Below are 26,751 nucleotides of genomic sequence, written 5' to 3'. Positions count from 1 at the left end.
ACACTTTCAAAAATAATTTTAACTAAATATTTTTTATTCAAGTATAATTTCAATCACAACTAAAAACACATTTTAATTGAACTGAAAACAACTAAAAAAAAATTTTTAATTTATTTTTTGCAACTATAAAAATTAACGCAATGACAAATACACTTGAAACAAAATTTCTGTTTCCACATCGGAAATCATCAGAGAACAACGGCCGTGTGATCATAGCACGATCATCCTTGAACAAAACACATCATCCCACACAGAACACATTCGTTGTGTTTGGTGAATATATTTTTAAGATATCATTTGATTATAGTGATTAAAACTAATCCTTTAAATTTCTCTTTTTAATTTCATTCAACAGATATGAATTGCTCTTTTTTTCACATATATATATGTATGTATGTATGTATGTATGTATGTATGTATTATTTTTTTATTGATCCGATATCATGTAAATTTTACTATACTAATTGAATCTTATTTTCCTTATTATTTTATTATCTAAAAAAATAGAAGTTCATTTCTAAAAAAATTAAATTGAAGAAATTCTATTTGCTCAAAAAAATTAGTTATTTTTTTATCTAAAAAATCGAAGTTGTACGTATAAAAACAAAAAGGCAGAAACACATTGTATCGATTATTTGTTTTTCTTTAGGACTTGAAGCAAACAGAAACACACTGTCCCACATCGAGCAATAACTGTGAAGCATCTTTTTGAAAGAATGTCGGAATCCAAAGATATTAACGCTCAAACATTGCTCTTTCTTTTCTTTATTCATCAGGGCTGGAAGTCTGGAACGAAACGGTGAGCTCAGCTTTTTTCTCAGACAAAAATGCCCTTGAACAAAGAGGAAAATATTGTCCCACATCGAAGCAAGAGAATTAACAAGGTAGCTGGATATCTCACGAAGGCAATACATATATATATATATATATATAGCAGATGAATCGTGACCGTGTGATCATAGCTTGTTAGATTGTGATTGGAGGTTCGTTTCTTAACCATGGATGGTCCTGCGGTTGTCTGACAGGCCAGCACTCCCACGAAGCCCATTATTAGAGCTACAACGGCAACTCCCAAAATCCCAAGCTCTCCTTTCTGGCAAGATAGCTTCTGTAGCGATTGGCTTCCTGTTATACCATGAGCACTCCCAATCAAAAGTAGTTGTTCTTGGCGGTCATTTTCACTTCTCTTCGATACTTGTCGGTCTATTCCTTTGAATACCAAATCGGCGGCAACGAAAACTGGGTTGTCCCTCCCGCCATTGATACCAGAATCTACGTTGACTGGGCCTTAGGGAACCGATTCCAAGTTGGTGATACAACTCGTGAGTTCACACACAAAGAAATATGAGATCTACCTTTTCCTTCAATTTCCTGGGTGTTCATCTTTTTTTGCGCAGGTTTCAAGTAAAGGAAGGATTCCGTCATGAAGGTCAGGGTAGAGGATTACAAGAAGTGCCACTCCCGTCACCCCAACTTCTTTTCCAACACTGTTTACCATCTTAATTATCCAGCGTCTTCCTACTTCATAAGTGGGGTTTCTGGACACTGCGAGAAGGGACAAAGGATGATCATCATTAAGGTTATCTCAACTGATCAAGAGACTAATTCAAGTCTGCAGCTTTTCCTTCTGCAGGAGTGCTAGTCTTTCGGTGCCTGGAAAGTGCTCTTATCTCAGCTTGTTTCGTTCTAACAAAATACCACCGCTAAAGCACCGCAGCCGCTCAGGGTCTTCCTCGTACCTTCATATCACTCTCCCCTTGGATACTACCGGGGCTCGAAGCAAAAAGATGAACAGAGCGTTTTCCTCGGGATAAAAACACCTAGGACCACATTTGTACCACATCGAAAAAGATTGAAGAACGAATATAGTTAATAAATTGTTCGAGGAGCCCGTAACAGCATGATTTTTCTTTAACAGGATCTGTTCTATAGGATCATTCATCTGTATACTTAGTCGCTAAGGATACAGGAATCTTGAGGAATCATAGCGTGGGTAATGGTTTGGTGGCCCTCGTAATCAACTTGGCTGTAGAGGATCGTTTCCTAGCTTTTAACCTGGCTGGGAATGGTCATGCTGTTGTCTGACTACATGCAGTTTCGTCACAAAGTAATCTAGTTAAAATTCATGGTATAGTATCCACACATGCATGAATATTTTATCATTATTTTTAAAAAAAAAAAAATTTCAATTTTATTCCTATTAAATTTTATAGTTTTTTATAATTTATTTTATATGAAAATATCTTCCGGTAACACAAATTATATATTTAACAAATTAATTCAAGTTGGATCATATTTTTTTTTTCAATCACATCTTTTAATATTGGATTGGTTGAGAATTATATTTTGTATTTTTTTCTGTGATATTACCCAATCCTCATGACTCAAGTTGCAGGTTTGTAATTTATTTTATATTACACATGCATGAATATTTTATTATTATTTTTAAAATTAATTTTTTTCAATTTTATTCTTATTATATTTTATAGTTTTTTGTAATTTATTTTATATGAAAATATCTTCTGGTAACACAAGTTATATATTTAACAGATTAATTCAAGTTGGATCATATTTTGTTTTTTCAATTACATCTTTTAATATTGAATTGGTTGAGAATTATATTTTGTATTTTTTTTCTATGATATTACCCCATTCTCGTGACTCAAGTTGCAAGTTTGACGGATTAAACCAGGTTGACTTCAGTTTTTTTAAATAAATATTTTTTCTTTAATTTTATCCTTTAATATTAAATTGATTCGAAATTCAACTTTATAATTTATTTTTATGATATTAACATGGTCTTATAGCTCGAATTGTATATTTAATAGAGTAATCTACTAGTCAATCCAATAAATCATCATTTTAATATTATTTTTTAAAAAATATTTCTCTAAAATCTCAATATTTTAAAAATATATAATTCAATACATATATATTTTGATATTATAATTTTTTTTACAAGATAGCAACGATTCCATAATTATTTTTTTATCTTAAATCCGGACCTGCAGTGTAGTCCTATTTTTCAATCCCTTCTAGAATGTGACATCTGTGCATTTAAACAAAACAAATCTCAAGATAATGATCTTTTATGTCAAATTTTATACATGTTTCTTAATTTGATATTTACTTTATTGCATCCCTTAAATGACCCTTTTAAATTCAAATCTTGGAGCTACATTTACTAAGAATAGTAATAGTTGGACAGAAATAATTTAAATATTTGTTAATGAATAATTTTAACTATTTTGTAGGTAAAACTGGGTTCTTTTTTCTTTGAAGAACTTGTAGTCTCATATCTTAGTGATTTATCATTATTATTTTAATATACAAGACTGATATAATAGATGTATCCTTAAATTAACATTTAATTACCGTTTTGTAATGGAAGAAATGAATATAATTAATACAAGAGGATATGTTTTTTTTATCTTTTTTATGTTGAAATAACAAATCTCAATATAATTATTTTTATATTTTTATTTATATCTTTTTAACCAAATATATTTATTTCCTTTTTATTTCAATATACTAATCAAGATCGCCTAGGAAGAGATCTAGTTTCAGTTAACACACAAATTAATTTAAAGATACTCTTATCCCTCATGGTTGAAAAAAAATCTTAGAGCTTTCATTAAAATAAAAATAATAAAAAAAGGTGGTTAAACTAGCCCCATTATAATATTATTGAATGAGGGTAACATTTGTCCCACCACCCATTTATTTTTACATCTAAACCTTATAGATATAAAGTTAATTGTTATTCTACAATTTAATCCATTCCCATCTGAATCTATCAATTTATTTAATTCCCATCATATAACTCTCATCACCTACCTTACTCAACTTATTATATGAGAAAACACCGCATTAATAATCAATCTAATTACAGTAAAATCAATCAACAACCATCATTGTTTTTTTCTCATCCAAGCCAATAAAACCGCCCAAAACGATGGCGTTTTTACATTTCTCACACACTTCCCCATCTCCTTGGGATGGTCCATTGCAATGCAAGCCATGGATTGGGGACCCAACCCTTGCAAAAGTCCACACGTATTGTAACCCTACTCCAAATTTCATCTCTACTTGCTTTCTTTCTGAAAATCTACAAATCAATCCCTATACTATATAAATTGTTTTCATTAAATCCCCTAAAAGTTACAAAAAAAAAAAAACGAGAGTTTGAAACCATCAAACCTTACTCAACATCAACCTCTTCCCTGTGCTCGCAAATATGCAGCCCAAAGAACCCATGCTAGCGCCATTCCTCGTGTATATTAAAACCCAATTATTGTTGTAAAAAGCTACTAATGAGATTTTAGACACTTCCATGATTTTATAAGATTTACTTTCTATTTTTTTTGGTTTAAAATTGTGTTCATGCCTTTTATTAGAAAAAAATACAGATAATTGGTTATTGTAATCTTTTTTTCCTATTTTCTAGGCTCATTAGCATATTAGTATGGAAAATTAGTTCAGTATATTTAAATATTGAATTACTTTATGTTTCTCATAGATAATTTATAGTCAATTTTATGTTTCTCATGTGATAATCCATTCAAGACCTTAAATACCGATATGTAAAGTTATTTATAATTGACGGACTGATTTGCAGTTTCTATGAATTCTATAACAAACTTTTATTCATTTCTGCGGTTAGAGATTCCCATTGACACTCCTTCACATTGATTGAACCTCACGGCTTGCCATCTTCTCTCGTTTGTGAGTGTGGATTTGCATTTTGCATTGATTGATGATTTGATTACCTATCGGTCTCAAACACTCTCACCCTCATCCACTCGTGAGTTTTGGCTCCCTTCTCTTTCGTGGGTTATTCGCTTTTTGTTGAGTTCTTTTGCGTTGGCTTTCTTTCTTTAATATTCTCAAACACCCCATTTGCCCATTTGCCCATTTGCCCTGTCATCTACTTGGCCTCTCTTTTGCTTCCTCAGATACCCATTTGGCCATAGGCTCTTGATCTATAAAGGGTGGTCTGTGGTTTCTTCAATAATATATGAATGCTGGTAAGCTTTCTCTTTATTGGCTTTGTTGTTTTGTAATGTAGGATTTGATTCTTATATATATAATGCATCATTTGATTTGTCGATTAATTGGTATGAGTTTTTTCGCAATTTTGTGACATGGGTGGTTGCATTTTTTTTTTAAATGATGCAAAGTGGGCTTAAATGTTGGATTTTTTATGTCAATGGATGCTGTGATTTGATGTCATTTACTGTATGATATATCAAGATTTGTTACATTTCGTTTTGTTTTGTCTTAATTTAGTTGTTGATGTATTTTGGTAACACGAGGAAGCTTAAAAAGCTTGGATTCAAATAAATTTCTGATTTTGGGGACCTGTGTTGATGGTTTATAGGTGATTCTTCTTACTTAACTGGAGGGTTTTTTTTTTTTTAATCGTTACGAGGACTAATAGTAGCTCTGGAGAATTACAATTCCTATGGCAATTTGCTTATGTCTTTACATGAAGCTAAACATGTTTGTTTATTTGTTCATTGGTTTTAATATTAGAAAATGCGGTTCTCTGCGTGTAGAAAATGGCAATGAAATTTCGATTACCTTTGTAGCTCCCTTTCCTTTATGGAAAATGCATAAACTATGTCAGATTATTTTGCTTTCTTTCTTTTGATTGGGAAATACAAACTAAAACTGGTTTGTTTTTGCATCATGGTATCCTTGTATTTTGGCCCTAACTTCTTCATTTCTGTCAGGGAAGAAATGATAGGGCAATATTAAAAGGGAAGAAAGTAGTAGAAGATAGCAAAGAGAAGATCTGCTGATAAAAAGGATTGTCTGTATATGGCTATGTCTACAGAGACAGCTATGGCTATCAAGTCTTACCAAAATCAGGCTGAGGCATTAGTTAAGAATTACTTATTAGCAGATCCTTTCATTCCTTACACTTCCGTCCTTGGTGGCATTTTTGCTTGCAAAGTGGTAATTGTCTTGCCTTTTAGATCAGTTTTGAACTTGAGAGTTGTTGCATGACCAGCACTATTATGTTCATTTTAGCTTCAATGGAGGGTGTAATCATGCACCTACCTCTTTATGATGATAGAGCAATTCCAATACATTAAGCTTTTTTGTACCTTAAGTGGGTTTTGTTTTGTTACCTTTTGCATTTATTAGTTCGTGCCTATGTTTTTTCTGTCTGCAGGCCTATGATCTCACTCAATTAATCAGCACTTTTTACATCAAAACTTATAATGGTCTTACAAAAATTCAACGAATTGAGTGGAACAATCGGTGAGTGCATGTTCCAATATTACCACCCTGTCATCTATTTTAAATGTACTGACAATCAGTGACCTAAATTTGGCAGAGGTATGTCTACAATTCATGCTGTTTTCATCACGGCTATGTCACTGTACTTTGTCTTCTGGTCAGATCTCTTTTCTGACCATCAGCATACTGGCATTGTTACATTAAGAAGTTCACAATTCTCCATTGTTGGACTTGGGGTAAGTTCTTTTTTAGCTCTGCTGTGGTGATATTTAATGACATCACATCTCTGGTCGATTCCCTTGATTTCAAATCTTTCTTTCTTTCTTCTTCCTCCTTTTTTTTCCTGAGATGATCTCTAATATCGTGGGATCTGAAAACAGTTCTCTGAGTATGAACAACTCAACTATTAGTGCAATATGTTTTCCTTAGTTGTTAACCTCATATCCCATGTGTTTGCCGTTGGTTTTGGTACCGCACAGTTTAGTGTAACTTCTCATATGTAAAATGCTCCACTGATTCAGATTGAACTAGTAGTATGCAGAGTTGTATTAGTAATCTTTCTTGGCCAGATAAGGTATCTATCCCTAATTACATGTGAGAGTTTTGTTAATTTCATGAGAGAGTTTTCTTTTTGGTTGGAAAATTGACTCACGATTGTCAACAGGCTCGTATTCTGCTGATTTAGCTATTATCTTTGCATTTATCATATCTCTATGAATACTTTGTCAGCCTTCCTTGATATTATACTTCTCTATTTATTTGTTCCCTGAATTTTACAAGTAGTCTTGACATTAAAATAGTTTGCTTTTTTTGACAGGTTTCTGTTGGGTACTTCTTTGCGGACCTTGGAATGATTTTTTTGTACTATCCTACTTTGGGTGGAAAGGAGTATGTGAGTGCATTTAATGTGATGGAGACAAGTTGAACCTTTTTGTTTCTCTGTTATCTTAAAAAATGAGAATTCGTCCCAATACAACTGTTTTCATGTGCATGCTTGTCTTCTTTCTTCTGTGCTTTTAGATTAACTTCCTCCTGCACTACTTTGTGTTATAGATATTTTTGTTTCATATGGATTTTTTCTCTCGATTCATCTTGCATGATGGAGTTTTCCTCACAAGGAAGTGAGGTGTCTGACCTTTCATTTCACTTTTGATTTTCTCGGCCTCTTAGCATCCATCCCAGAATCCCTGATTCATTGATCTGTAAACGAATTTGGGATTCTGTTTCTGTATGTTAGAGTGGTGAATCAGCACAAAATTGATTAATAAGAGAGGACAGAGGACATTTTACAGCACTGCAGATTATATGAACAAAGTTGAACACAAATTAGCTCTCGAATGAGGACTCGCAATATAGTGCTTGCAGTAAAAGTTCTGACTTCGAAGGAATGCCATTGCAACTCACAACTGGTCGCATTTGGTTTCAGGTTATCCATCATTCTCTTTCTACAATTGCAGTAGCATATTCTATGTTGTCTGGAGAAATGCAGCTTTATACATACATGTGCCTGATCTCCGAAGTGACAACTCCAGAGATTAATATGAGATGGTAGGTTTTGTGATGAGGCCAATTCTTGATAAGCTCCATCTTTTTTCTTAATGCTAACCTTTTTTTTTGTCTCTGTGTAGGTATCTTGATACAGCTGGTCATAAGAGGTCTGCTGCGTATCTTATTAATGGTCTAGCAATCTTTCTTGCTTGGCTGGTGAGATCTTCTTGAATATCTAGTGATTGTTGCTTCCTTTGCTAATTGTTGCACATTGATATCCATGACAATAAAAATGTCTATATGTACATGTATGCACAAACTAATCTAGATCATTAATCATGGATGACCTTGTTGCCAAAAATTAAAACATGTGGTTACTTATGATACTTCCAAGATTTTAATAAGCTGGCTCAGGTTTCTTGTCTCTTGTTGGCCACTTAGTGGCAAGAACAAAGATCTCGCTTATTTCAATAATACAACTGAACTACTCTTTCCTTGATTTATTATTATTAATATCTTCTGAAGCAAACACTGGAATGCAGATGGCAAGAATTCTGCTGTTTCTTTACATGTTTCACCACATCTACTTGCACTATGATCAGGTAATGCCCTCTTTCGTAAATGTTTGTATCTTATATGCAGTAGACTTGTGCAAATTAAAAATATTTGTTATCTGCAATTATTCTATTGATTTCTGTAAATAATTCAAATCTGCAAGAATGTTGATAGTTTTTTCATTAGTGATCCACTTAAATGCTAAAGAGAGGAAGATAGGTGGAAATGAACAAAATTTAGAAATAGCACGAGTGTCATATCAAAATTTAGTACAAAGCTTCCTCTTCTTCTTGTTTGTATGCACCCACTTTATTTTATTTTACAATTTCATGCACAATTATTTGGCTCGGTGCAATGCGTTGTGTATTTCTTGTTCAAAATAATTCTTGACATTACATAAAATTTGTATGATTCTCCCTTTTCTTTTCATTTTGGTTCTAACTATGTTTAGTTATCCTATCTTGTTTTTTCATCAATGATTTCCTAACTTCCCAAGTTTCGTAACTATGTTTAGTTATGCTATCTTGTTTTTTCTTTTGAATGATTTTCTCTTTTCTTTTCATTTTGGTTCCAACCATGTTTAGTTATGTTATCATGTTTTTTTGTCAATGATTTCCCAACTTCCCAAGTTTCGTCCGTAATATTACATGATCATAGTACAGAGAATGAATTTGATATGTTTAGCAAGTCATGATTGATGATGACAGCTACTTGATTCATTGACAGGTTATCCAGATGAGCCTCTTTGGCTGTTTTCTGGTCTTTTTGGTTCCAGCGGTACTATTTATCATGAACTTGATGTGGTTTGGGAAGATCATCAAGGGATTGAAGAAAACCTTGGCAAAAAGACAGTGAGAGATATCACATAATAACAGTTTGATCAAATCTGTTTCTCTATACCCGGTCTAATGTTCCTTCCTTTTTCTTTTTTTTCTCTTTTTTTTCTTACTTTCTTTACTGTATAGGATAGAGGGCTAAAACCAAAAGAAAAGGTGATCAGATGTTGGAAATCAAATTATTGTATATGATTTACGAGGATCGTGCACACATCGATCCTTAAATCTACAACTAGCACATGATGTTCCTTTCAAGCAGTTCTACACACTACAGCACTTTGCTTCTTCTTTTTTTTTTTTTATCTTTTTTTTTTCTTAAAGCAAAGCTCCTAAATTTACCTTTAAGTTTGTGTCATTTATTCATTTTTATGTTAGTATTTTTAATTGGATTAGTTAATTAATCCTTGTATTCTTCGATTTTGTTTAATTGACCTTTGTGATTTTTAAATTTGTCAAATTAACACAATAACTTGGTTATATATATCAAGTCTTGATTTTACTATGCATGTAGATATGATATTATTAAATATATATAGTAATATGTCCCTATATATATATATATATATCATAATACAAAATTATTTAATTTTCATATAATTATATAATCATAATGGATCTTAATTTATTGACAAAACTAGAAAGACTTGCCTTTTCTTCTTTCCTACTAAATCATCATTTCATATCTCTGTTCCCTTTCTCCTTCTCACCATCCAAATTAAAGGAAGCGTTAATTACGCTAAGAGAAAATATATATAAATGGTGGAAAATGATTGGTAATTGATAGGGACACTACAATTAAAAACTTCAAATTAAATGGGGGCCGGTAAGGCCAGGCATGAGAAGAGCTAAGAAATGAGTTATGCCCCTTGGAGAGTTATTAGACAGGTCACATTACGTGTATTATGAGTTAGATAAGTTAACATCCAGGTCAATGTTATTTAGAAAACATTAAAGATCACTTGATTGGATGATCATTGAGTTGCTAAATCAACTAAATTATATTAGGTTAATTTTTACTCAGTTTAATTTAAAATTTAATCAAGCCACTCCCATTGAAACAGACTAGGTTTAATAATTTTATGATGGTAAGTGATTTCTAAAAAAATAAATCAACATTTTTTTTTGTTAGCAAATCCTGGCCATAAGCTATAAGCCGAGGATTATAATTGTTTAAGGAGTTATGATGATATTATTATTTTATATTTGCTAAGAGACAGGGTTTTAATTGCTTATATAACATGAAAGGTCTCATCTCTTAAAAAAATATCTTTTTAAAAGCAAAACCCACTACATGATTGAATCCATGTCAACTAGTACAATACCTTTTAAAATATCTATCTTCTATGGATTTATACATACATCATCACTAAGGCTTTTGAGTTTTAAGTTGAAATATTATAAAAAGAAAACATCCTTAATTTAAATCGTATTTTTCAAATCATATATAATTATGAGTTTAAATGCTATTTTTTATAATTTAACTTCTGAACTACTTCTATATATATATATATATATATATATATATATATATATATATATATATATATATATATATATATATATACCCGTCATTAATTTGTTGTATGTAAAGTAGGATATTCTATGAAAATATGTGTTTTGACAAGCTTTTCTTATCTGATATATAATTTGAAGAGTTATAACACAGACCTAGCTAGTTCAAGAAAAATTTTCGATGATTTGACCTAGCAACTAGCCGCAATATCCTTCCACAATCTTTTTTAGAAATTCAAAGATGAATTAATGGTTATTATTTTATTTTATATATGTTTTAATTTGATGCTAGCCACAATATTCCTCAAAACCTGATTGAACAAGAACTACCATGGCATATATATATATACACGCGGAGACAAATTAATCGTACGTCCTGATCACTTTCCAATATAATACATTAATTCACATTTTAGTAATCTATAATATTCCAATGAAAATTTAATTAATTGAGAGTAGAACAAGAACACCCTGTTAAGATCCTTCACTCACATGCATGTTACAACACCCTGTTAATAAATCCAATTCGCTAGCATGGATTCCCAAAGTTAATTAATTAACCTAAGTACATTGATGCTAGCTGCGCAATCATATATTTTATAGATGTTTTTAATTAATTATAATCACCAAATTAACATTCATATAAAGACAATATAACTAATATCGATGGCCATTGATTGGATGAAGACACAAGGTCATGGAGCAAGTTGGAATTCCACCCAACTATTTTCCATGGAATTCCTCGTCAATATAAAATATAAGAAATATGAAACTCTAATTTAAAAGTTAAAACAGGGTATGGAGTATTTTTATTAATATTAATTATAAATAAAAAATTGTTAAAATAATAAGATAATTATTTAGTGTTAGAGAATCATCTCAATAAAAACAACTTAAATTAATATAAGATTCTAAAAATAGTTTTTACACTTATAAATCATTAAAATTACTCTTGACATGAGTTCTCTGCTTCGACACCTGTCATATGTATCTCTTAATTAATTAATTTAACAGTTGCCTCATAACAACTTAATTATTTTAATATTAACTTAGATTTGATAAGTTTAATCATTCAAATTAAGGAGCTTCCTCCCAAAAGAGAGAAAAAAAAATACTGAAAATGCATGCCAATTCATCATGTACTATAAAATGAATTGTAAGTACTATACATCTTACAATTAATTTTAGTTTTTTCTTAATTAAAAAATGTAATTTATTTTATTTTATTTAGTTCCTTCATCTCTCTCATGCGGCACACACACACCTCCACTGAAAACCCTAGTCTTCTTGGCCATGGAAGTACATCTGTTGGTTTAGGCCTAGACCTCAAGAACCTTGAATTTGCTCTCCAGATTATAAATAGATACCCCCCTCATAAACCTATACCTCCATCTCAAAATACAACCAAGGAGGTAACAATGGCCATAGCACTCAACAAAACCACCACATTTCTTTTCTTTCTCCTAGTCAATAGTCTAGTGTCCTATTCAATCCAGTCCCTAGCAAGTCCAAGAAACCCTAATTCACTCATTCTTGGTCTTACCCTAGCTTCTAGGGCTTCCTTTCCAACTTATCCAAAAGCTTCCACTTCCTCAAGAAAGATTGTCTCAATAGATGTTTTGGGCGCGAAGAAGCCTTCAAGGGAAGTTAGAGATGGGTATTTGATATCTCTAAATATAGGCACACCCCCACAAGTCATTCAAGTGCACATGGATACTGGTAGTGACCTTACTTGGGTTCCTTGTGGAAACCTTTCTTTTGATTGCATGGAATGTGATGATTATAGAAACAATGAGTTGATGGCTACTTTCTCTCCTTCCTATTCTTCTTCGTCATATAGGGCCTCTTGTGCTAGTCCCTTCTGCATTGATATTCATAGTTCTGATAACCCTTTGGATCCATGCACTGTGGCTGGATGCTCATTGAGCACCCTTGTTAAAGCCACATGTTCTAGGCCATGCCCTTCATTTGCTTACTCATACGGTGCAGGAGGGGTGATCACTGGGATACTGACCAGGGATACACTTAGGGTTAATGGAAGTAGTCCTGGTGTCACTAAAGAAATTCCAAAATTCTGTTTTGGTTGTGTAGGGTCTGCATATAGGGAGCCTATTGGGATTGCAGGGTTTGGTAGGGGTACACTTTCTTTGGCTTCACAGCTAGGGTTTCTTCAGAAGAGCTTCTCACATTGCTTCTTGGCCTTCAAATATGCAAACAACCCTAATATTTCAAGCCCATTAGTTGTAGGAGATATTGCCCTTACTTCTAAAGATGATATGCAATTCACTCCGATGTTGAATAGCCCCATGTACCCTAATTTCTACTACGTTGGTCTAGAGGCCATTACTGTTGGCAATGTTAGTGCAACTGAAGTGCCTTCAAGCTTGAGGGAGTTTGATTCACTGGGTAATGGGGGCATGAAGATTGACTCAGGAACCACTTATACTCACCTACCTGAACCGTTCTATTCTCAGGTTCTCTCTATTCTTCAATCAACAATAAATTATCCTAGAGACACTGGCATGGAGATGCAAACCGGGTTTGATCTTTGCTATAAGGTCCCACGTCCAAACAATAACACTCTCACGTCGGATGATCTCCTTCCTTCAATCACTTTCCATTTCTTGAACAATGTGAGTCTAGTTTTGCCCCAAGGAAATCACTTCTATCCTGTGAGTGCCCCAGGTAACCCTGCTGTGGTCAAATGCCTCATGTTCCAAAGCACGGATGATGGTGATGATGGACCAGCTGGGGTGTTTGGGAGCTTCCAACAGCAAAACGTGGAGGTTGTCTATGACTTAGAGAAAGAGAGAATTGGGTTTCAACCAATGGACTGTGCTTCAGCTGCATCTTCTCAAGGACTTCACAAGACCTAACTAAGTGACAGTTAATGGTAGTTCTTACATTGTCAATGGTGCATGCCGTTGGTTGGTTAATCTTATTAAGCACTTTACTTTTCCACTTCCTTTTGTTTGTTAACGAAGTTGGTACTTTGCCAAGTCTTTTGAACTAGATTAATATCATGCTGTAAGGCTCTTCGAACCTTGGAACTGATTAAGAAATGATCATGAGTTGGTTATATTCTCTCATTGCTAATTGGTCGAAGAAGAACAAAACGAAGTGGAGAAGCTTTATGAAGCTGTGTTTTTCTTTAAGTAATGGGTATAATTAATGGGGTCAAAATGTGACAATGCATTTGCAAATTAATTAATGAAGCACATGAAAGAAGAAAAGAAAAAAAGAAATGAGGAATCTTTTAAGTAATATTATATAGTCGATGGATTCTCACATGTTAAGATAGTGCTCATACCAATTCCTCTTGCAAACGATGATCAGATACATTTTTATTTTTTTTATTAATATAGATATTCAAATTAGTTTATATGTATGTATATATATTAACTAATTTTATGGTTCTGAAGTTAACAATTATATAAGTTTTTAACGACTCTAAAATTTATAAAATTTAAATTGATAATTTCTAAAAAATAAATTCAAAACTTAATCAATTAACCTATCTCTTTTAAAATTAAATCAGGATTAAATGCTTGCTTTTGAAAGAAACATGATACTGATGACGCAATCTAGACCAACTTGATCTTAGTAAATATGTGAAAATAAAAAGAGCAGCGGACGCTTGCATGCTAACCCGAATCCTATATATATATTTTTAGCTCAGGTAGCCTCTTCAATACCTTGTAAAAAACCCTAAGACATTGATAAAAGCACCAGCCACTGGTGTTAAAACTTCCGGTTGAACATCCCGATCTATCAAAGAACTTTCAAGTTCCCACTATTTCCCAAAGGCCTCTAAAAAAAAATGCTTTTTTTTAATAAATAAAACCTCTTTATTTTTCTTAAATATTTTTGAATTTTCAAGGATTGTAGATTATTTTTATCTTTAAAACGGTTCTTTCAGACATGAAAATAACATGACATCTAAAATCCTCTCAAATCCTTCACGTTTTCTTGCCTCCTAATTTTCCTTTGAATTCTAATTAAGAATCTAAGATCCTCTTGTCTGCAAAACATGAAAGGAACTTTCACGTTTTTTTGGTGGTGAAATGTTTTGCAGCTTAATTACACCACGAGTCATATCTCACAAGAAAACAAAATTTCTGCGATTTCGTATCAAAATAAATAATCAGTGAAATAGAGTATATCGGAGACTGCTCAAATTTCAATAGATTGTGAAAGATAATGCCACACACCATTTCATTACACGAGAAGCCACTACAATTCCATTTCAGTGGTTGAAAAGGAATCGTGCATGTACAATTTTTAACAAATTCTTTATGAGGAATACACAGTCGACGAACTAGAATATCAAAACATGGATATCCGGTGAGCATCACAATAACTACTAAGAAGACATACAGACACGCAGCAATATCACTGCCACTAGGCATTTTTATGAGCAGCAAGCTGCACTAGTTGTCCTTTCTGTAGGTCTATCCATGATAACCATTCCAGAAGGGTTTGGCGCTGGCTGTACTTGAGATAGTCTTTTTGCTGCACGCAGAATGGAAAGAAAACCAAAATAATCGCCATTAATTTCTCGAAAAAGAGATGGTAAGTGTGCAAGAACATAAGAACAATTAATTGATCAGTATAATAAGATGCTTGTTGAGTTTTGAGCAAAATATTACCGTCCTTCATTCGTATCCAAGATTAATTAATTTCATGTACACATTGGAAAATATCGAACTCACTTTTCAAACAATTTATTCCTTATGTTATATTTTGTCAACATCCAAATATTTAAACCTTCTATCCACAGTGATAACTAACCTATTTCATAGAAAATGTCATTGACATTGGTTGCGGTTTTCGCTGAGGTTTCCATAAAGAAAAGACCATTCTCCTGAGCAAAAACTTGTGCTTCCTGCAATGCATTAATGAATAGTCATAGATCATCTACAAGATGTTCCTTTAACATAAACAGAAAGCAGCAGAAAAATCACGGACAGTCTAAAGTCTAAACATAGAGATCGCTATTTGATCCTCAATAATTTGAGGATTGCAGATCAGCAGAAGTCTTTATAGGGAAAAATTTAATAGAAAATAGATACTATATAAATAAAGAAAAGACTAGCATATGTGCCATTGTATAACATTTCTTCCTGCATGAAAATAGTTTCTCAAAAACGAATATTTTCTAGCAGATCTCTAAATGAACTTGCCAAGGTATTCAATAAATGCTAAGGTATTATTTTTGTAAAAGGTGAAACTTATCTAATAAATTATTAAAAGAACTCAATAAAAAAGAGAACTCTTTGTTGCTAACTTTTCCTTTCATCTCTACCAGAAAGGATCTTTAAGGACTAGTTTACTTTGTTTGTGTCCCGTCGTATAAACCAAGTAAATAAAACTTTACTCTGATTTCTTTTCAATTTCTCAATTTCCTATATCCTTGACAATAAGCTGCTATATTTGTCATGATTGAAAGGACCTACTGTAAAACTATAAAGCCAACTAGTAAGTGAGCTACTTGCCTCGGCAGCAACCTTCCTTGCATCTAGCAAATCAGCTTTGTTCCCCGCAAGTGCCATAACCATATTTGGGTTGCCTTGTGGAAGCAAGCAAAACATAACGATTAACGAATTCAGGAACCAGGGAAAAGGTTAGAAAAGAGAGTTCAAGAAAAACAAGTGCAGTTGAACAGTATATCAAGAACAGGACTCAAGAATGACACGTGAAGAAGGCTTTTACGAACAGCCAAATTCACATTTATACAAGCAAAAATGTAAACACTACCTTGTGCCTGAAGTTCTTGAACCCATTTTTTTGCTCGCTCAAATGAGGCCTACAAGAGAATCAAAAGTTGGAATTTTAGTGAACAAATGAAATCAGCCATTTTAGCAAATCAATTTAAATAAAGTTGTGGCAGTCATTCTTTTCAGTAAAAATCTTACTAGACAACTCTGCAAACTTTTTAAACTGGTCGAGCAAAAGCACTTTCATGCAATATTGCAATCATTTCTAGATGAAGATCAGTGACTCAGTTTTTTGAGCTTTGGAATAGAACTTGTAGTGATTCTTTATTTTCTAAAAACAAGCTTTGATATGGAGCAAGAAGAAATAAATGAAAGGGACAGATATCCTTGCAAGGGGAGGGAGAAACAAGTGGACAATATGGAAGATAAAGATCTTCCGGCCAGTCGGAAAGCAGGGCAGGCCCTGGCACTCAGAGAAGAGGGACATAAAGCACAGGCCATGAAAACAGTATAGGAATAGCATAGACTTGCAGACAACACCCAAAAAAATTTGAGTTACATGCCTTAACTGAGATCTGCTAATGCCATATATAATCTTAAGGAAAAACTGAAGAGAGACTTTTGTGTAACTGGGAGATAACTGAATGGGGCAAGAAAGATATGTCAGCATGAGGTAACTACCAAGGAAAATGCACCAAAACACATGTCATCTGTCTAGTTTAGCTCACAGTGAACAATGATATGGTAGCCTTGATATGAAAATTCTTCTCTAAACAAAAAAAGTTGAGTTTCAAATTGCCACACACTTCCCACTTCTTCCATATCCGTCTACATAATAAATAAGCATTAGACCTGAAGGTTGACACTACAGAATGTTAAAGCCTAAAAGTCTAATGCTTCCTTACCTCTTTATACAATACAAACCTAACCTTAATAACTTTTAGTAAACGTAAGTGTTGCCTAGAGGGAATGGCATATGTTGTGTTAGCAACCTTGCTTACCTGATTAGATATATCATACACAATAATTGCTGCTGCAGCTCCCCTGTAGTACATTGGAGCTAAGCTGTGGTATCTCTCCTGACCTGCTGTGTCCCAAATCTCAAATTTTACAGTTGCATCATTGACAGCCAATGTTTGCGAGAAAAAGGCAGCACCTATGGTTGATTCCTACAATGACATAAAACAAAGCTGAAGCTCCAAAAGCAAACAGGACAATTTCAGCTACCAATGTTATAGCCCTCAAAAGTCCTTCAGTACTAAGTACTAACCTGGAACTCAACAAACTGTCCTTTAACAAAACGCAGTACAAGACTGGACTTTCCTGCACCAACATCCCCGAGAAGCACCTGAAGCACAAATCAACCATCAACCAAATGCTAACAAAAAACGGCCAGAAAAAGTCAAACTGCAGGCATGGAGAAACACGGCCACCTTAAACTTTGCTACACAAAGTAAAGGCATGCTACGAATTTTCTATAAGCAAAAATACAAACAAAAATGACAAACAGCACACCTGGGATTCAAAGAGAAATGAACCCATTACAAGTCTCAAATCTCGGACTCATAAAGCAAGGACTAAAGCATATAATATTTGCAAATGAAAAATGCTAGAAAAGCAATTAATAAAACCAGCAACCTAATTCAATAATCCTTCTCAATTCATCAGACTAAAGACACAATAAATTACCAGAATACAAACAGCAGTTGAAAGTTAAAACACTCTTTCGCAGGTAGTAGATAACATCAAGGCTTAGCTTACTTAAGTTGTACATGTAAATCTTATCAACCTAAAACAGTACCAAGGTGATCAAAATTTAACAAATTCACACAAGATCCTTAAAGTTTACGGGAAACCCACAATAGACAAAACACAGAAAATATTCAATTAAGATGAGCTAAATCAGTTCTCAAAATTGAAACATAACGCAACATAATTTGCATAGATTCTGTAAACAAAATACACAAAGATCAATTGCAATCACAAAAACAACAACAACAAAAAAGATAAAAATTACATCAGACTTTTCTGAAAATTAAAGAAACCCAGATCAAAATTTCCAAAACTAAACAAAACCCACATCAGGAATTGCATAAAAAAAAAGATACCCAACTAACAAAAAATGCAAGCAAAATTCATCAAAATTAAATCAGACCGGGATAACAATTATCCATAAAGAAACAAAAAAAACTCACCAATTTAGCATTGATATTCTTGTTTGCAGTGGTGGCCATGACGAGTAGCAATCGATGGCTGTAATTTATCAAAAAACAGATCAACAAAATTGAAATATGAATTTGAATTTGATCTCGAGAGAGAGAAAATGAATATTAGGCGTAGAAAACCAAAAAAAGGGAAGAAGTCAAGATAGAGAAAAATACAAAGGCAGAAGGGAAGGAAGGATCCCTCCTGGTAAAAGCTAAGAAAGACCCACAGGTACACGATAGCGATGGTCTATTTCACTTAAGATTTTTTTATTATTTTTTTAATTAATTGGTTTTTTTTAAAAAAATTATTTAAAAATAATTTTTTTATTTTCAATAACAATACATTAAGAAAATAAAAAATATTAAAAAAATAATTTAATTTTTTGAAATAAATATATTTTTCAAAAACATATAAAAACAGAAACTATAGCACTGTTTTTATTATATTAAACTTTAGGTTAAATATTATTTCTTTTCTTATGTTGCTGTAACTAAATTCAATTAAATAAATTGAGTTAATTAAAATTATATTGGATTAAATAAATTTAATTAAATTAATATTTTATTTAATTCAATTGATTGAATTTATACCCTAGAACCAATTTGAGCTTACCATAGACTTAACTCGGGATGGACCGACCAATTATAGGTGCAACTGATCCAACAGCAGTCCGGTGTAGTTGAGTGTTGTTTTGTTCTTTTGAACACTTTTTGTTTCGTGTGTTTGGAAGTGGGATAATATTTAAGATTTAAAGTATTTTTTATTTTTTATTTAAAATATATTAAAATAATAATTTTTTTATTTTTAAAAATTATTTTTGATATCAACACATCAAAACGATCTAAAAAAATAAAATAAAAATTAATTTTAAAAAAAAAATTTAATTTTTTTAAAAAATACAGTTTCAGCCATATTCTCAAACACTGTTAAAAACAAAAAATATAATAAAATGTTATTGCATGATATATTAACTTGACTATAATTTATCGATAAATTGATTGTCATAAAAGGTAGTGTTGGATTATTATCTTGAGACAAAAAGGATCGAAATAATAAAGATAAAAATGTGTTTAGTTAAAAAGATAAATGCATAAAAATAAATTTATCTTTTGAACAATTTTGGAATGAATTTCTATACTTCCAGAATAGGAGGTGCATAGAAGACATGTCTCTATATATAATATTTTTTATTTCTAAAATATTCTTGTAAAAAACTCTCAATTTCAAAATTGTCCATCTAAGACATGGAAGAATAAAAATGGTTATTATCATGGTTTTAAAACACAACTTGAGGGTCGATCCAAGGCAAAGTTTGGGACACTAGTCGAGGCTCGAGTCATGGGTCGAGTTGATCCATGTCAGCATAAGAATAAAAATGGTTATTATCGTAGTTTTAAACTTGATTCGGAAGTTGACCTAGGGCAAGACTCGGGTTGCGAGTGGGGTTGATTGTTGACTTAGGTCAACTTAAGGATAAAGTGATTCTTATCATAATTTTAAAACCCGACTCAAGGATCAACTCAGGGTAAGGTTTAGGTTATGTGTTAGAAGGGTTGATCTAAGTCAACATAAAATAAAAGTGGTTATTATCAAAGTTTTTAAACTTGATTCTAGGGTCAACCATGAGTAAGGCTCGGGTCACAAATTAAAAAGGTAAGCCCAGATTGACCCGGGTCAATGTAATAATTAAAATCATTATTATCATAGTTTTAAAACTTAACTTGAGGGTCAACTAAGGTAAGGTCTAAGTAACGGGTCGAGAGGGCCAACAGAAGTTAACTCGAGTCAACACGTGAATAAAACTGGTTATTATCATAGTTTAAAAATCTGACTCGAAAGTTGACCCGATGTAAAGTTCAAGTCGTTGGTTAGGAGGGTCAACCCTGCTGACCCAAAAAAAATCAAAACAATCTTGTTTTGACCAATTTTTTTTCAAAAAAATTAACGAGTTTTTAAGTAATATTGAGGTTTTTAATAACTACTATCTAAGTTTCTCTCGCCTCATGGAACCCGTGAACACCAAAAAAATCTATTTTGATGGTCATAAATAGCTTGAACTACAACCTTTTCTCTCATTACTAGAATCCATCAATCTCTCTCTCTCTATTCTTTTTAACTAGGGATTGAAAAATATTATAAATAAACTTGTACCAAAACTATTATTTTCAAATCTAAAAGGACCTAAACTGTCTAATTTATTTTATTTTTAAAATTTAAAGACCTAAGTGTATTTTAAAAAAAATTAGCATGCCGCCCATGTTTGGTGTCTTTTTTATTTGAGTCCCTCTACTTTGAATTTCACCATTGCTTAAAAAATTAAAAGCAATTAGTCTTTAATAACTAAAAATAAAATTTTGAGAATCAAAATAAATTATTAAAAAATACATAATATATTCATAATGTTTTGTGAGTATGTGATAAATGTTGGCTGATCAGTGTTTATCCCACCCCTTCATTTTTTTTATGTTTGTTTTTAAGATAGTTTTGTGGTTGTGGTTTGAAAAAAATAAGTTTTAAAAAAATACGGTTAGCTGTGGTTAGGTGGATTTAGATACGTGTTTAGTAAAAATTGTGGTTGAGGTTTATGAACAGCAAAAAACATGTATAAGATGTTTGGTAGTTTTGTGGTTGCGGTTGCTTTTCAAATAGTTTTTTACTTAAAAATACATTAAAATAATATTTTTTTTTATTTTTAAAAATTATTTTTGATATTAATGCATCAAAATAATTTAAAAACCCCAAAAAAATATTAATTTTAAGCAAAAAAATTTTTAATTTTTTTAAAAATACTTTTAAAATGAAAAAATAAACGGGGTTTTACAAAAGCATATAAAAACTAATTTATAAAAATTACATTTTAAACTTAATTTTTTAATGAATCTTATAATATAAAACATCATTTAATATATTATCAAATATCTTAATATGCACCGTCAACTTAAAAGCCGAAGATAAACAAACGCACCTTTTAAGTAGAGTTTTATCTCGATATTTGCAAATCTGCTTTAACGAGAAAAAGGTAATTAAGAAAAAAAGGACGAGAACTACAAATATCTTGATCAACAAAGTGGATCATGCCGCAATGGTACGTGGAAATCAAGTTTGCAAATATTCTTCAGTCAGCCGAGTCTTCATGGATCAGAACATAGTAAACCAAACACATTGATTTCTAATCTAGACCTAAAGCCAACAAGAACATGTAGTGCAGACCTCTCTAATTCTCAAGTCTATTTATTTTCTTTAAACATGGAAGAAGCATAATTGTGCACCAGAAACAATTCACAGCTATAAGGACAAGTAGTGCAGACCATATGCCTGTTTCTGGACCCCAACAAGGACATCACAGATACCCTCAACTCTCTGGGGTCTTAAAGATCTTTTGGCTTTAAACTTATCATCTAGCTCTATCTGGTGGCTTTCTACCACTAGAGGTTGGACAGATGAAGGTCTTGCTTGCATTAGATCTATCAGGAAACAGCTTAACAGGAAACATCCCCAGCACCATTGGAGGCATGCAGAGTTTCCTCAATCTCTCCTTAGCTCACAACAAACTGCAAGGTCAGATTCCAGAAGTATTCGTTGAGTTGAAAAGCTTGGAATCCTAGGATTTATCCTACAACAATTTTTCCGGTGTGATCCCAACTTCTATGGAAGGACTTCTGCAACTCGAGAACTTAAATTTATCTTCCAATCAATTACGAGGAAGACTTCCTAGTGGAGGACCATTTGCAAACTTCACAGAATCGTTTTTCATGTCGAACTTGCAAGAACGATGGACTGTGTGGCCCTGCCTCTAAGTTCCCAACTTGAAAGAATGATAATGCTCCAAGATTAAATAAAGCCGAGTTGAAATTTTTTAGATACATTTTGCCATCTATTCTTCTTGCAATGCTTATTTTAATTACTGTAATCATAATAAGAACTCAAAAGAAGAATAGGCAAGGCCCCAGCCAAGAAGGATCCTTACCACTCATTCATAGCATTACACAGAGAAAAAATTCATATCAAGAACTTTTAGCTGGAACCAATAAATTCAATGAAGGTAATCTTCATGGAATAGGAAGTTATGGTAGAGTACACAAATGTGTGCTTTCAGATGGGATGACTGTTGCGGTAAAGGTCTTCAACTTGCAAGTTGAAGGAGCTTTCAAAAGTTTTGAGGCAGAACGTGAGATTATGCGCAACATTCGGCATAGAAACCTTTTAAAAATCATCAGTAGCTGCTCTAACACTGTTGATTTTAAGGCATTGGTTCTCGAGTACATGCCTAATGGGAGCTTAGAAAAGTGGCTGCGTCTCAATAGCCAATAGGCAAGAAGTTCTGAAACAGAAGGAATTTCTGCAAGATATTTGGTCGATTCTGTAGTCATAATAGAATATATGGAACCAAAATATCTGCAAGATTCGTAGATTATAAGCCTTAAATGTAGTCACGAAACTGTTATAAAAGTTGCATCAATATTATTAGCAACTTTGCAATAACTTCTCTGCTACACAGTTTATATCAAAACTCATCAAGACTGCGCTATGAGAGAAGAAAGATTCAAGACTAATTGAGTGATTGTTGAAATTGGGATGCAGTGGTTGCCAAAGATGAAGATTACAAATGAAAAATTCCAGTTAGTCACAGTGGCTCCCCAGCAGGGATTAATTTCTTCAGCATAATTGAAACTGAAAATGGTCTGTGAAGTCATTTTGATCACCTTATTCGAATCTTCTGACCTTTTTATGGCACTCTTTGGTTCCTTGGAAAGAAATGGATAAAAGAGGAGAGACTTTCAGGCTGTAGTTCTGGCCTGGCTCGAGGTTTCTTTTCTTTTCTTCTCTTTTTCTTTTTCATTAATTCTAACTGTAACTCTTGCTGGAGGCAAGAACACCCCACCTCTATGCATGCATGCTCATCCTTTTTGTCAGAAACCTCAGCAGAAATTTCTGCTGTTCAGAAGTTTGTGTTATCAAGATGGGTTCCTTGTAAAATTCATCTCTACGAAACACTGTTGCTGCCTCTCCATATCTGTTAGATGTGCATGGTCTAAGATATCCTGCTTCGATCCAGATTTGCACAACACAATCACAGCATCCTAAGACCTTCAAAGTTCAAAGACAAGTTACTTCCTAACATACGAGGACAAAAATTTCAGGAGATTATTCACCTGAAGCAAGGATCAATATCAAGACCAGACTTGAGAAAATTAAAGAAAGTTTTTTTCTTTATTAAGGATTAAGGTTATGTTCGGAAGTGATTCATCGTGTTTCTATAAAGTTTTTATTTTTTTAAAATATTTTTTTTTATGTTTTTAAATTTTTTTAATATATTGATATTAAAAATAAATTTTTAAAATAAAAAATATTATTTTAATATATTTTTAAATAAAAAATATTTTAAAATATAGTGTAATAAATATTAATAATATTGTGAATATATATGGAAACAGATTCAGCCCATTATCTTCGTAAAGTAAGCTGCCACTTAGGCTTAGTTATCACACTGGGTTAATTAACTTGAAGCCCAATACTTAAAAGGGCAACTCAGTAATTAACCCCAAAAAATAGCATCTAGGGTTTCTTCACCGTCTCCTTTATAAGCAAAGTACAAGACTCTCTCGCAGATAGCGCCAACGCCTTCATTCTTGCTTCCTAGCTGCACAAAACCCTAGCTTTTACGGGTTAATCTCTCTAACACTCTAGAGGGTGAAATCATGGCGACGAACACAACAGCAGGAGCAACCCCAGCTCCACCTCGGGAGCTGTCGCAGAAAGAAGCTGACATTCAAATGATGTTGGCTGCTGAAGTCCACCTCGGCACCAAGAACTGTAATTTCCAAATGGAACGTTACGTTTTCAAGCGCCGCAACGACGGTTAGTTACTTATAATTACAAAACACGGAGTCAAATATTGTTCTTTTATTAGTGAAATGGTTAGTTTTGCGATTTTGTGTTTTGAAGTTTGTGTATTGTTCGTGTCTGAAAGAACAAGCTTTTTGGGTTCTAATCTAGTTTTGTCTTGATGGGATTTTGTCTTAAGTAATAAATTGGCTGTTTTTTTCATGTTTGGATTCTGGGTTTCTTAGGCTGTATATTTTCTGCTTTTGCTCTGCAGTAGTTGTTAAAAGAATGGTATTTTTGTGGTTTTTGTCAAGAAAACGTGGGAAATAATAAAAATTTATTATTCTAATATGAAGGTTTTTGTCATTAATTAAGCTACATTTATTGAAATTTATTATTCAATAAATTGTTGAATTTGAATAATGTAATATTGGTGAATTTTTTTTCCGAAATTGCTTCGTAAAGAATTTCAACCATTGTATTTATGGGACTCAATCCACTCATTCAGTGGTTGGGGATTTCGGGAAGATTTGGTGTCTGGTTGGTATTGCTCTTTGAATTATGATTAGTTGTTAATTAGGATAATGTAGCTTAATTAATGACTTGCAGTTAAGATAATGTATCTTAGAAGGGTTCTATTTTTATGTTAAATAAATCACTTGCTTTTAAGCAGATTTGCGTTTGTTGATATTTGGTTCTTGGTTGCTTTTCAAATGTATTTTGTTAAATTAGGATGTGATTGTTTATGTTTTTTGAGTTGCTCTGTATTTTTTTTTGCTACAGGTATTTACATCATCAACCTTGGTAAGACATGGGAGAAACTTCTATTGGCTGCCAGGGTTATTGTTGCCATTGAAAACCCACAAGACATTATTGTTCAGTCAGCCAGGCCCTATGGTCAAAGAGCTGTTTTGAAGTTTGCTCAATACACCGGTGCTCATCCTATTGCTGGAAGGCATACTCCTGGTACATTTACAAATCAGCTCCAGACTTCCTTCAGTGAGCCTCGTCTTCTTATCCTTACCGATCCAAGGACTGACCACCAGGTGAGGCTAACAATCATTTATATCTCTTGTAGTTGATGGCTTGTTTTAGTGCTTTCTGATTTTCTTACTTTAACCATGAGTGTATTTTTTTTTATCTTGCAGCCAATCAAGGAAGCAGCCTTGGGAAATATCCCAACCATTGCTTTCTGTGACACTGACTCACCAATGCGGTTTGTGGATATTGGTATTCCAGCCAATAACAAGGGGAAGCACAGCATTGGATGCCTATTTTGGCTTTTGGCAAGGATGGTTCTCCAAATGCGTGGCACTATTCGTCCAGGGCACAAGTGGGATGTGATGGTGAGTTCCATATGGTTTTCTCTGTTTTTAAATTGCAATAAGTCATAAATTATGTTCTCTGATTTGTATGCTCATGTCATTACTGCAATTGCATTACCTAGTTTGCAACCACTGTATGGTTAATTTGTTGTTTTGATTGCTTAGGTGCATAACGCAATGAATGCTCATGCTTTGTTTTTTTTCTTTTCTGAAATGAGAAATCCTGAGTGCCTCCTTGTTTTTAATCTTTTACTTGTTAGGACCTTGTCAACATCAATTAGAATGCAATTTTATATCCTATCACCAAGTTTTCTTATGTCCATTTGTTTTTCTTCTTTGGCAGGTTGATTTATTTTTCTACAGGGAGCCTGAGGAAGTAAAACCACCGGAAGAGGAAGATGTGGTTGCTCCTGTTGACTATGCACTTACTGGACCTGACTATATGGGTGGTGCTGCTGACAGCTGGTCTACCCCTGTGGCTGATAGTGGATGGACCAATGAGGCCTTGCCAATCCCTGCTGCACCTGTCACAACAAGCTGGACAGCTGACCAAGGTATGAAATGTGTTTGCTTTGTTGATTAAGCCGCTTGACAGAGATTTAGGTTGTTGAAGCTTTTTGTGTTGGATGCTGAATTTGTTAGTCTGTTTGCACTGGCTGCTTAGTCTGTTCGCACTGGGTGCTACACATCTTAAGTTTTTCATGCCAACACCGTTTTCTTTAGTTTTGTTCCTGGCTTATACTTTTCATTTTCACAGCTGCTGGTGGATTGGATCCAGACTGGGGTGCTGCTGCTGCTCCTCCTCCTCCTCCTCCCCCACAGCAAACTGCAAGTGCTGTGGTTGACGAAGGTGGTACCTGGTAGTGAAGCCTGCAAGAGTTTTTACTTCGACCATGTGTTGTTGCAAGTTTAGCATAATTGTCAGTGAGTTTCGAGACAAATTTTATAGATTTTGGTGATGTCGGTATCTCAAATGATGCTAAATTTGTTATTCTCGATTGGCCTTAAAGCAACTTGCGAATTATATTCTTTTTA

At 33.2% G+C, this 26,751-nt stretch overlaps 4 protein-coding genes and 1 long non-coding RNA gene across 9 annotated transcripts; 4 read left to right on the top strand and 1 right to left on the bottom strand.

Moving 5' to 3' along the window:
• Positions 1–920: 920 nt before the first annotated feature.
• On the top strand, positions 921–1,901 carry LOC133675006 (uncharacterized). Its single transcript, XR_009835315.1, has 2 exons — positions 921–1,322; positions 1,398–1,901. It is a non-coding gene; the product is annotated as an uncharacterized LOC133675006 (long non-coding RNA).
• Positions 1,902–4,500: 2,599 nt separating this feature from the next.
• LOC133675828 (uncharacterized) lies at positions 4,501–9,383 on the top strand. 5 transcript variants are annotated; one of them, XM_062097331.1, is made up of 12 exons: positions 4,501–4,804; positions 4,956–5,027; positions 5,290–5,380; positions 5,736–5,961; positions 6,182–6,270; positions 6,347–6,485; positions 7,067–7,141; positions 7,676–7,797; positions 7,878–7,953; positions 8,280–8,339; positions 9,019–9,143; positions 9,258–9,383. In XM_062097331.1, exons 4-12 carry the CDS (start codon positions 5,824–5,826, stop codon positions 9,268–9,270), a joined length of 837 nt encoding a protein of 278 aa, XP_061953315.1. In that variant the 5' UTR covers positions 4,501–4,804; positions 4,956–5,027; positions 5,290–5,380; positions 5,736–5,823; the 3' UTR covers positions 9,271–9,383. The 5 variants fall into 5 exon arrangements, with proteins under 5 accessions (XP_061953315.1, XP_061953314.1, XP_061953313.1 ...); XM_062097330.1 differs by lacking the exon at positions 5,290–5,380 and having other exon boundaries at positions 5,741–5,961; XM_062097329.1 differs by lacking the exon at positions 5,290–5,380 and having other exon boundaries at positions 4,502–4,804.
• A 2,582-nt stretch (positions 9,384–11,965) lies between these two features.
• Positions 11,966–13,729, top strand: LOC133676313 (probable aspartyl protease At4g16563). Its single transcript, XM_062097971.1, has one exon. It carries the CDS (start codon positions 12,059–12,061, stop codon positions 13,514–13,516), a length of 1,458 nt encoding a protein of 485 aa, XP_061953955.1. The 5' UTR covers positions 11,966–12,058; the 3' UTR covers positions 13,517–13,729.
• A 1,099-nt stretch (positions 13,730–14,828) lies between these two features.
• Positions 14,829–18,785, bottom strand: LOC133675829 (ras-related protein RABF2a-like). The gene is made up of 7 exons (XM_062097332.1): positions 18,553–18,785; positions 17,628–17,705; positions 17,359–17,526; positions 16,398–16,446; positions 16,132–16,209; positions 15,432–15,521; positions 14,829–15,152 (listed from the first exon to the last, which is right to left on the bottom strand). The coding sequence occupies exons 1-7, from the start codon at positions 18,589–18,591 to the stop codon at positions 15,052–15,054; spliced, it is 603 nt and encodes a 200-aa protein (XP_061953316.1). The 5' UTR covers positions 18,592–18,785; the 3' UTR covers positions 14,829–15,051.
• A 5,373-nt stretch (positions 18,786–24,158) lies between these two features.
• Positions 24,159–26,751, top strand: LOC133676141 (small ribosomal subunit protein uS2-like). Its single transcript, XM_062097738.1, has 5 exons — positions 24,159–24,424; positions 25,175–25,437; positions 25,540–25,737; positions 26,060–26,270; positions 26,474–26,751. Exons 1-5 carry the CDS (start codon positions 24,265–24,267, stop codon positions 26,578–26,580), a joined length of 939 nt encoding a protein of 312 aa, XP_061953722.1. The 5' UTR covers positions 24,159–24,264; the 3' UTR covers positions 26,581–26,751.

Source organism: Populus nigra, chromosome 16, assembly GCF_951802175.1.
Source record: "Populus nigra chromosome 16, ddPopNigr1.1, whole genome shotgun sequence".
NCBI lineage: Eukaryota > Viridiplantae > Streptophyta > Magnoliopsida > Malpighiales > Salicaceae > Populus > Populus nigra.
Note: the sequence above shows the minus strand (reverse complement) of the source record. Positions and strands in the feature narration are given on the sequence as shown.

Coding starts and splice junctions, on each gene's coding strand:
- LOC133675828 (XM_062097330.1), top strand. CDS start 5,824: ATGGCTATGTCTACAGAGACAGCTATGGCTATCAAGTCTTACCAAAAT. Junction 7,142..7,675: donor CTTTGGGTGGAAAGGAGTAT/GTGAGTGCATTT, acceptor ATTTGGTTTCAG/GTTATCCATCATTCTCTTTC. Junction 7,954..8,279: donor CAATCTTTCTTGCTTGGCTG/GTGAGATCTTCT, acceptor ACTGGAATGCAG/ATGGCAAGAATTCTGCTGTT.
- LOC133676313 (XM_062097971.1), top strand. CDS start 12,059: ATGGCCATAGCACTCAACAAAACCACCACATTTCTTTTCTTTCTCCTA.
- LOC133675829 (XM_062097332.1), bottom strand. CDS start 18,591: ATGGCCACCACTGCAAACAAGAATATCAATGCTAAATTG. Junction 17,527..17,627: donor GACAGTTTGTTGAGTTCCAG/GTTAGTACTTAG, acceptor ATGTCATTGTAG/GAATCAACCATAGGTGCTGC. Junction 16,447..17,358: donor TGTATGATATATCTAATCAG/GTAAGCAAGGTT, acceptor ATTCTCTTGTAG/GCCTCATTTGAGCGAGCAAA.
- LOC133676141 (XM_062097738.1), top strand. CDS start 24,265: ATGGCGACGAACACAACAGCAGGAGCAACCCCAGCTCCACCTCGGGAG. Junction 24,425..25,174: donor TTTCAAGCGCCGCAACGACG/GTTAGTTACTTA, acceptor TTTTTGCTACAG/GTATTTACATCATCAACCTT. Junction 26,271..26,473: donor AAGCTGGACAGCTGACCAAG/GTATGAAATGTG, acceptor TCATTTTCACAG/CTGCTGGTGGATTGGATCCA.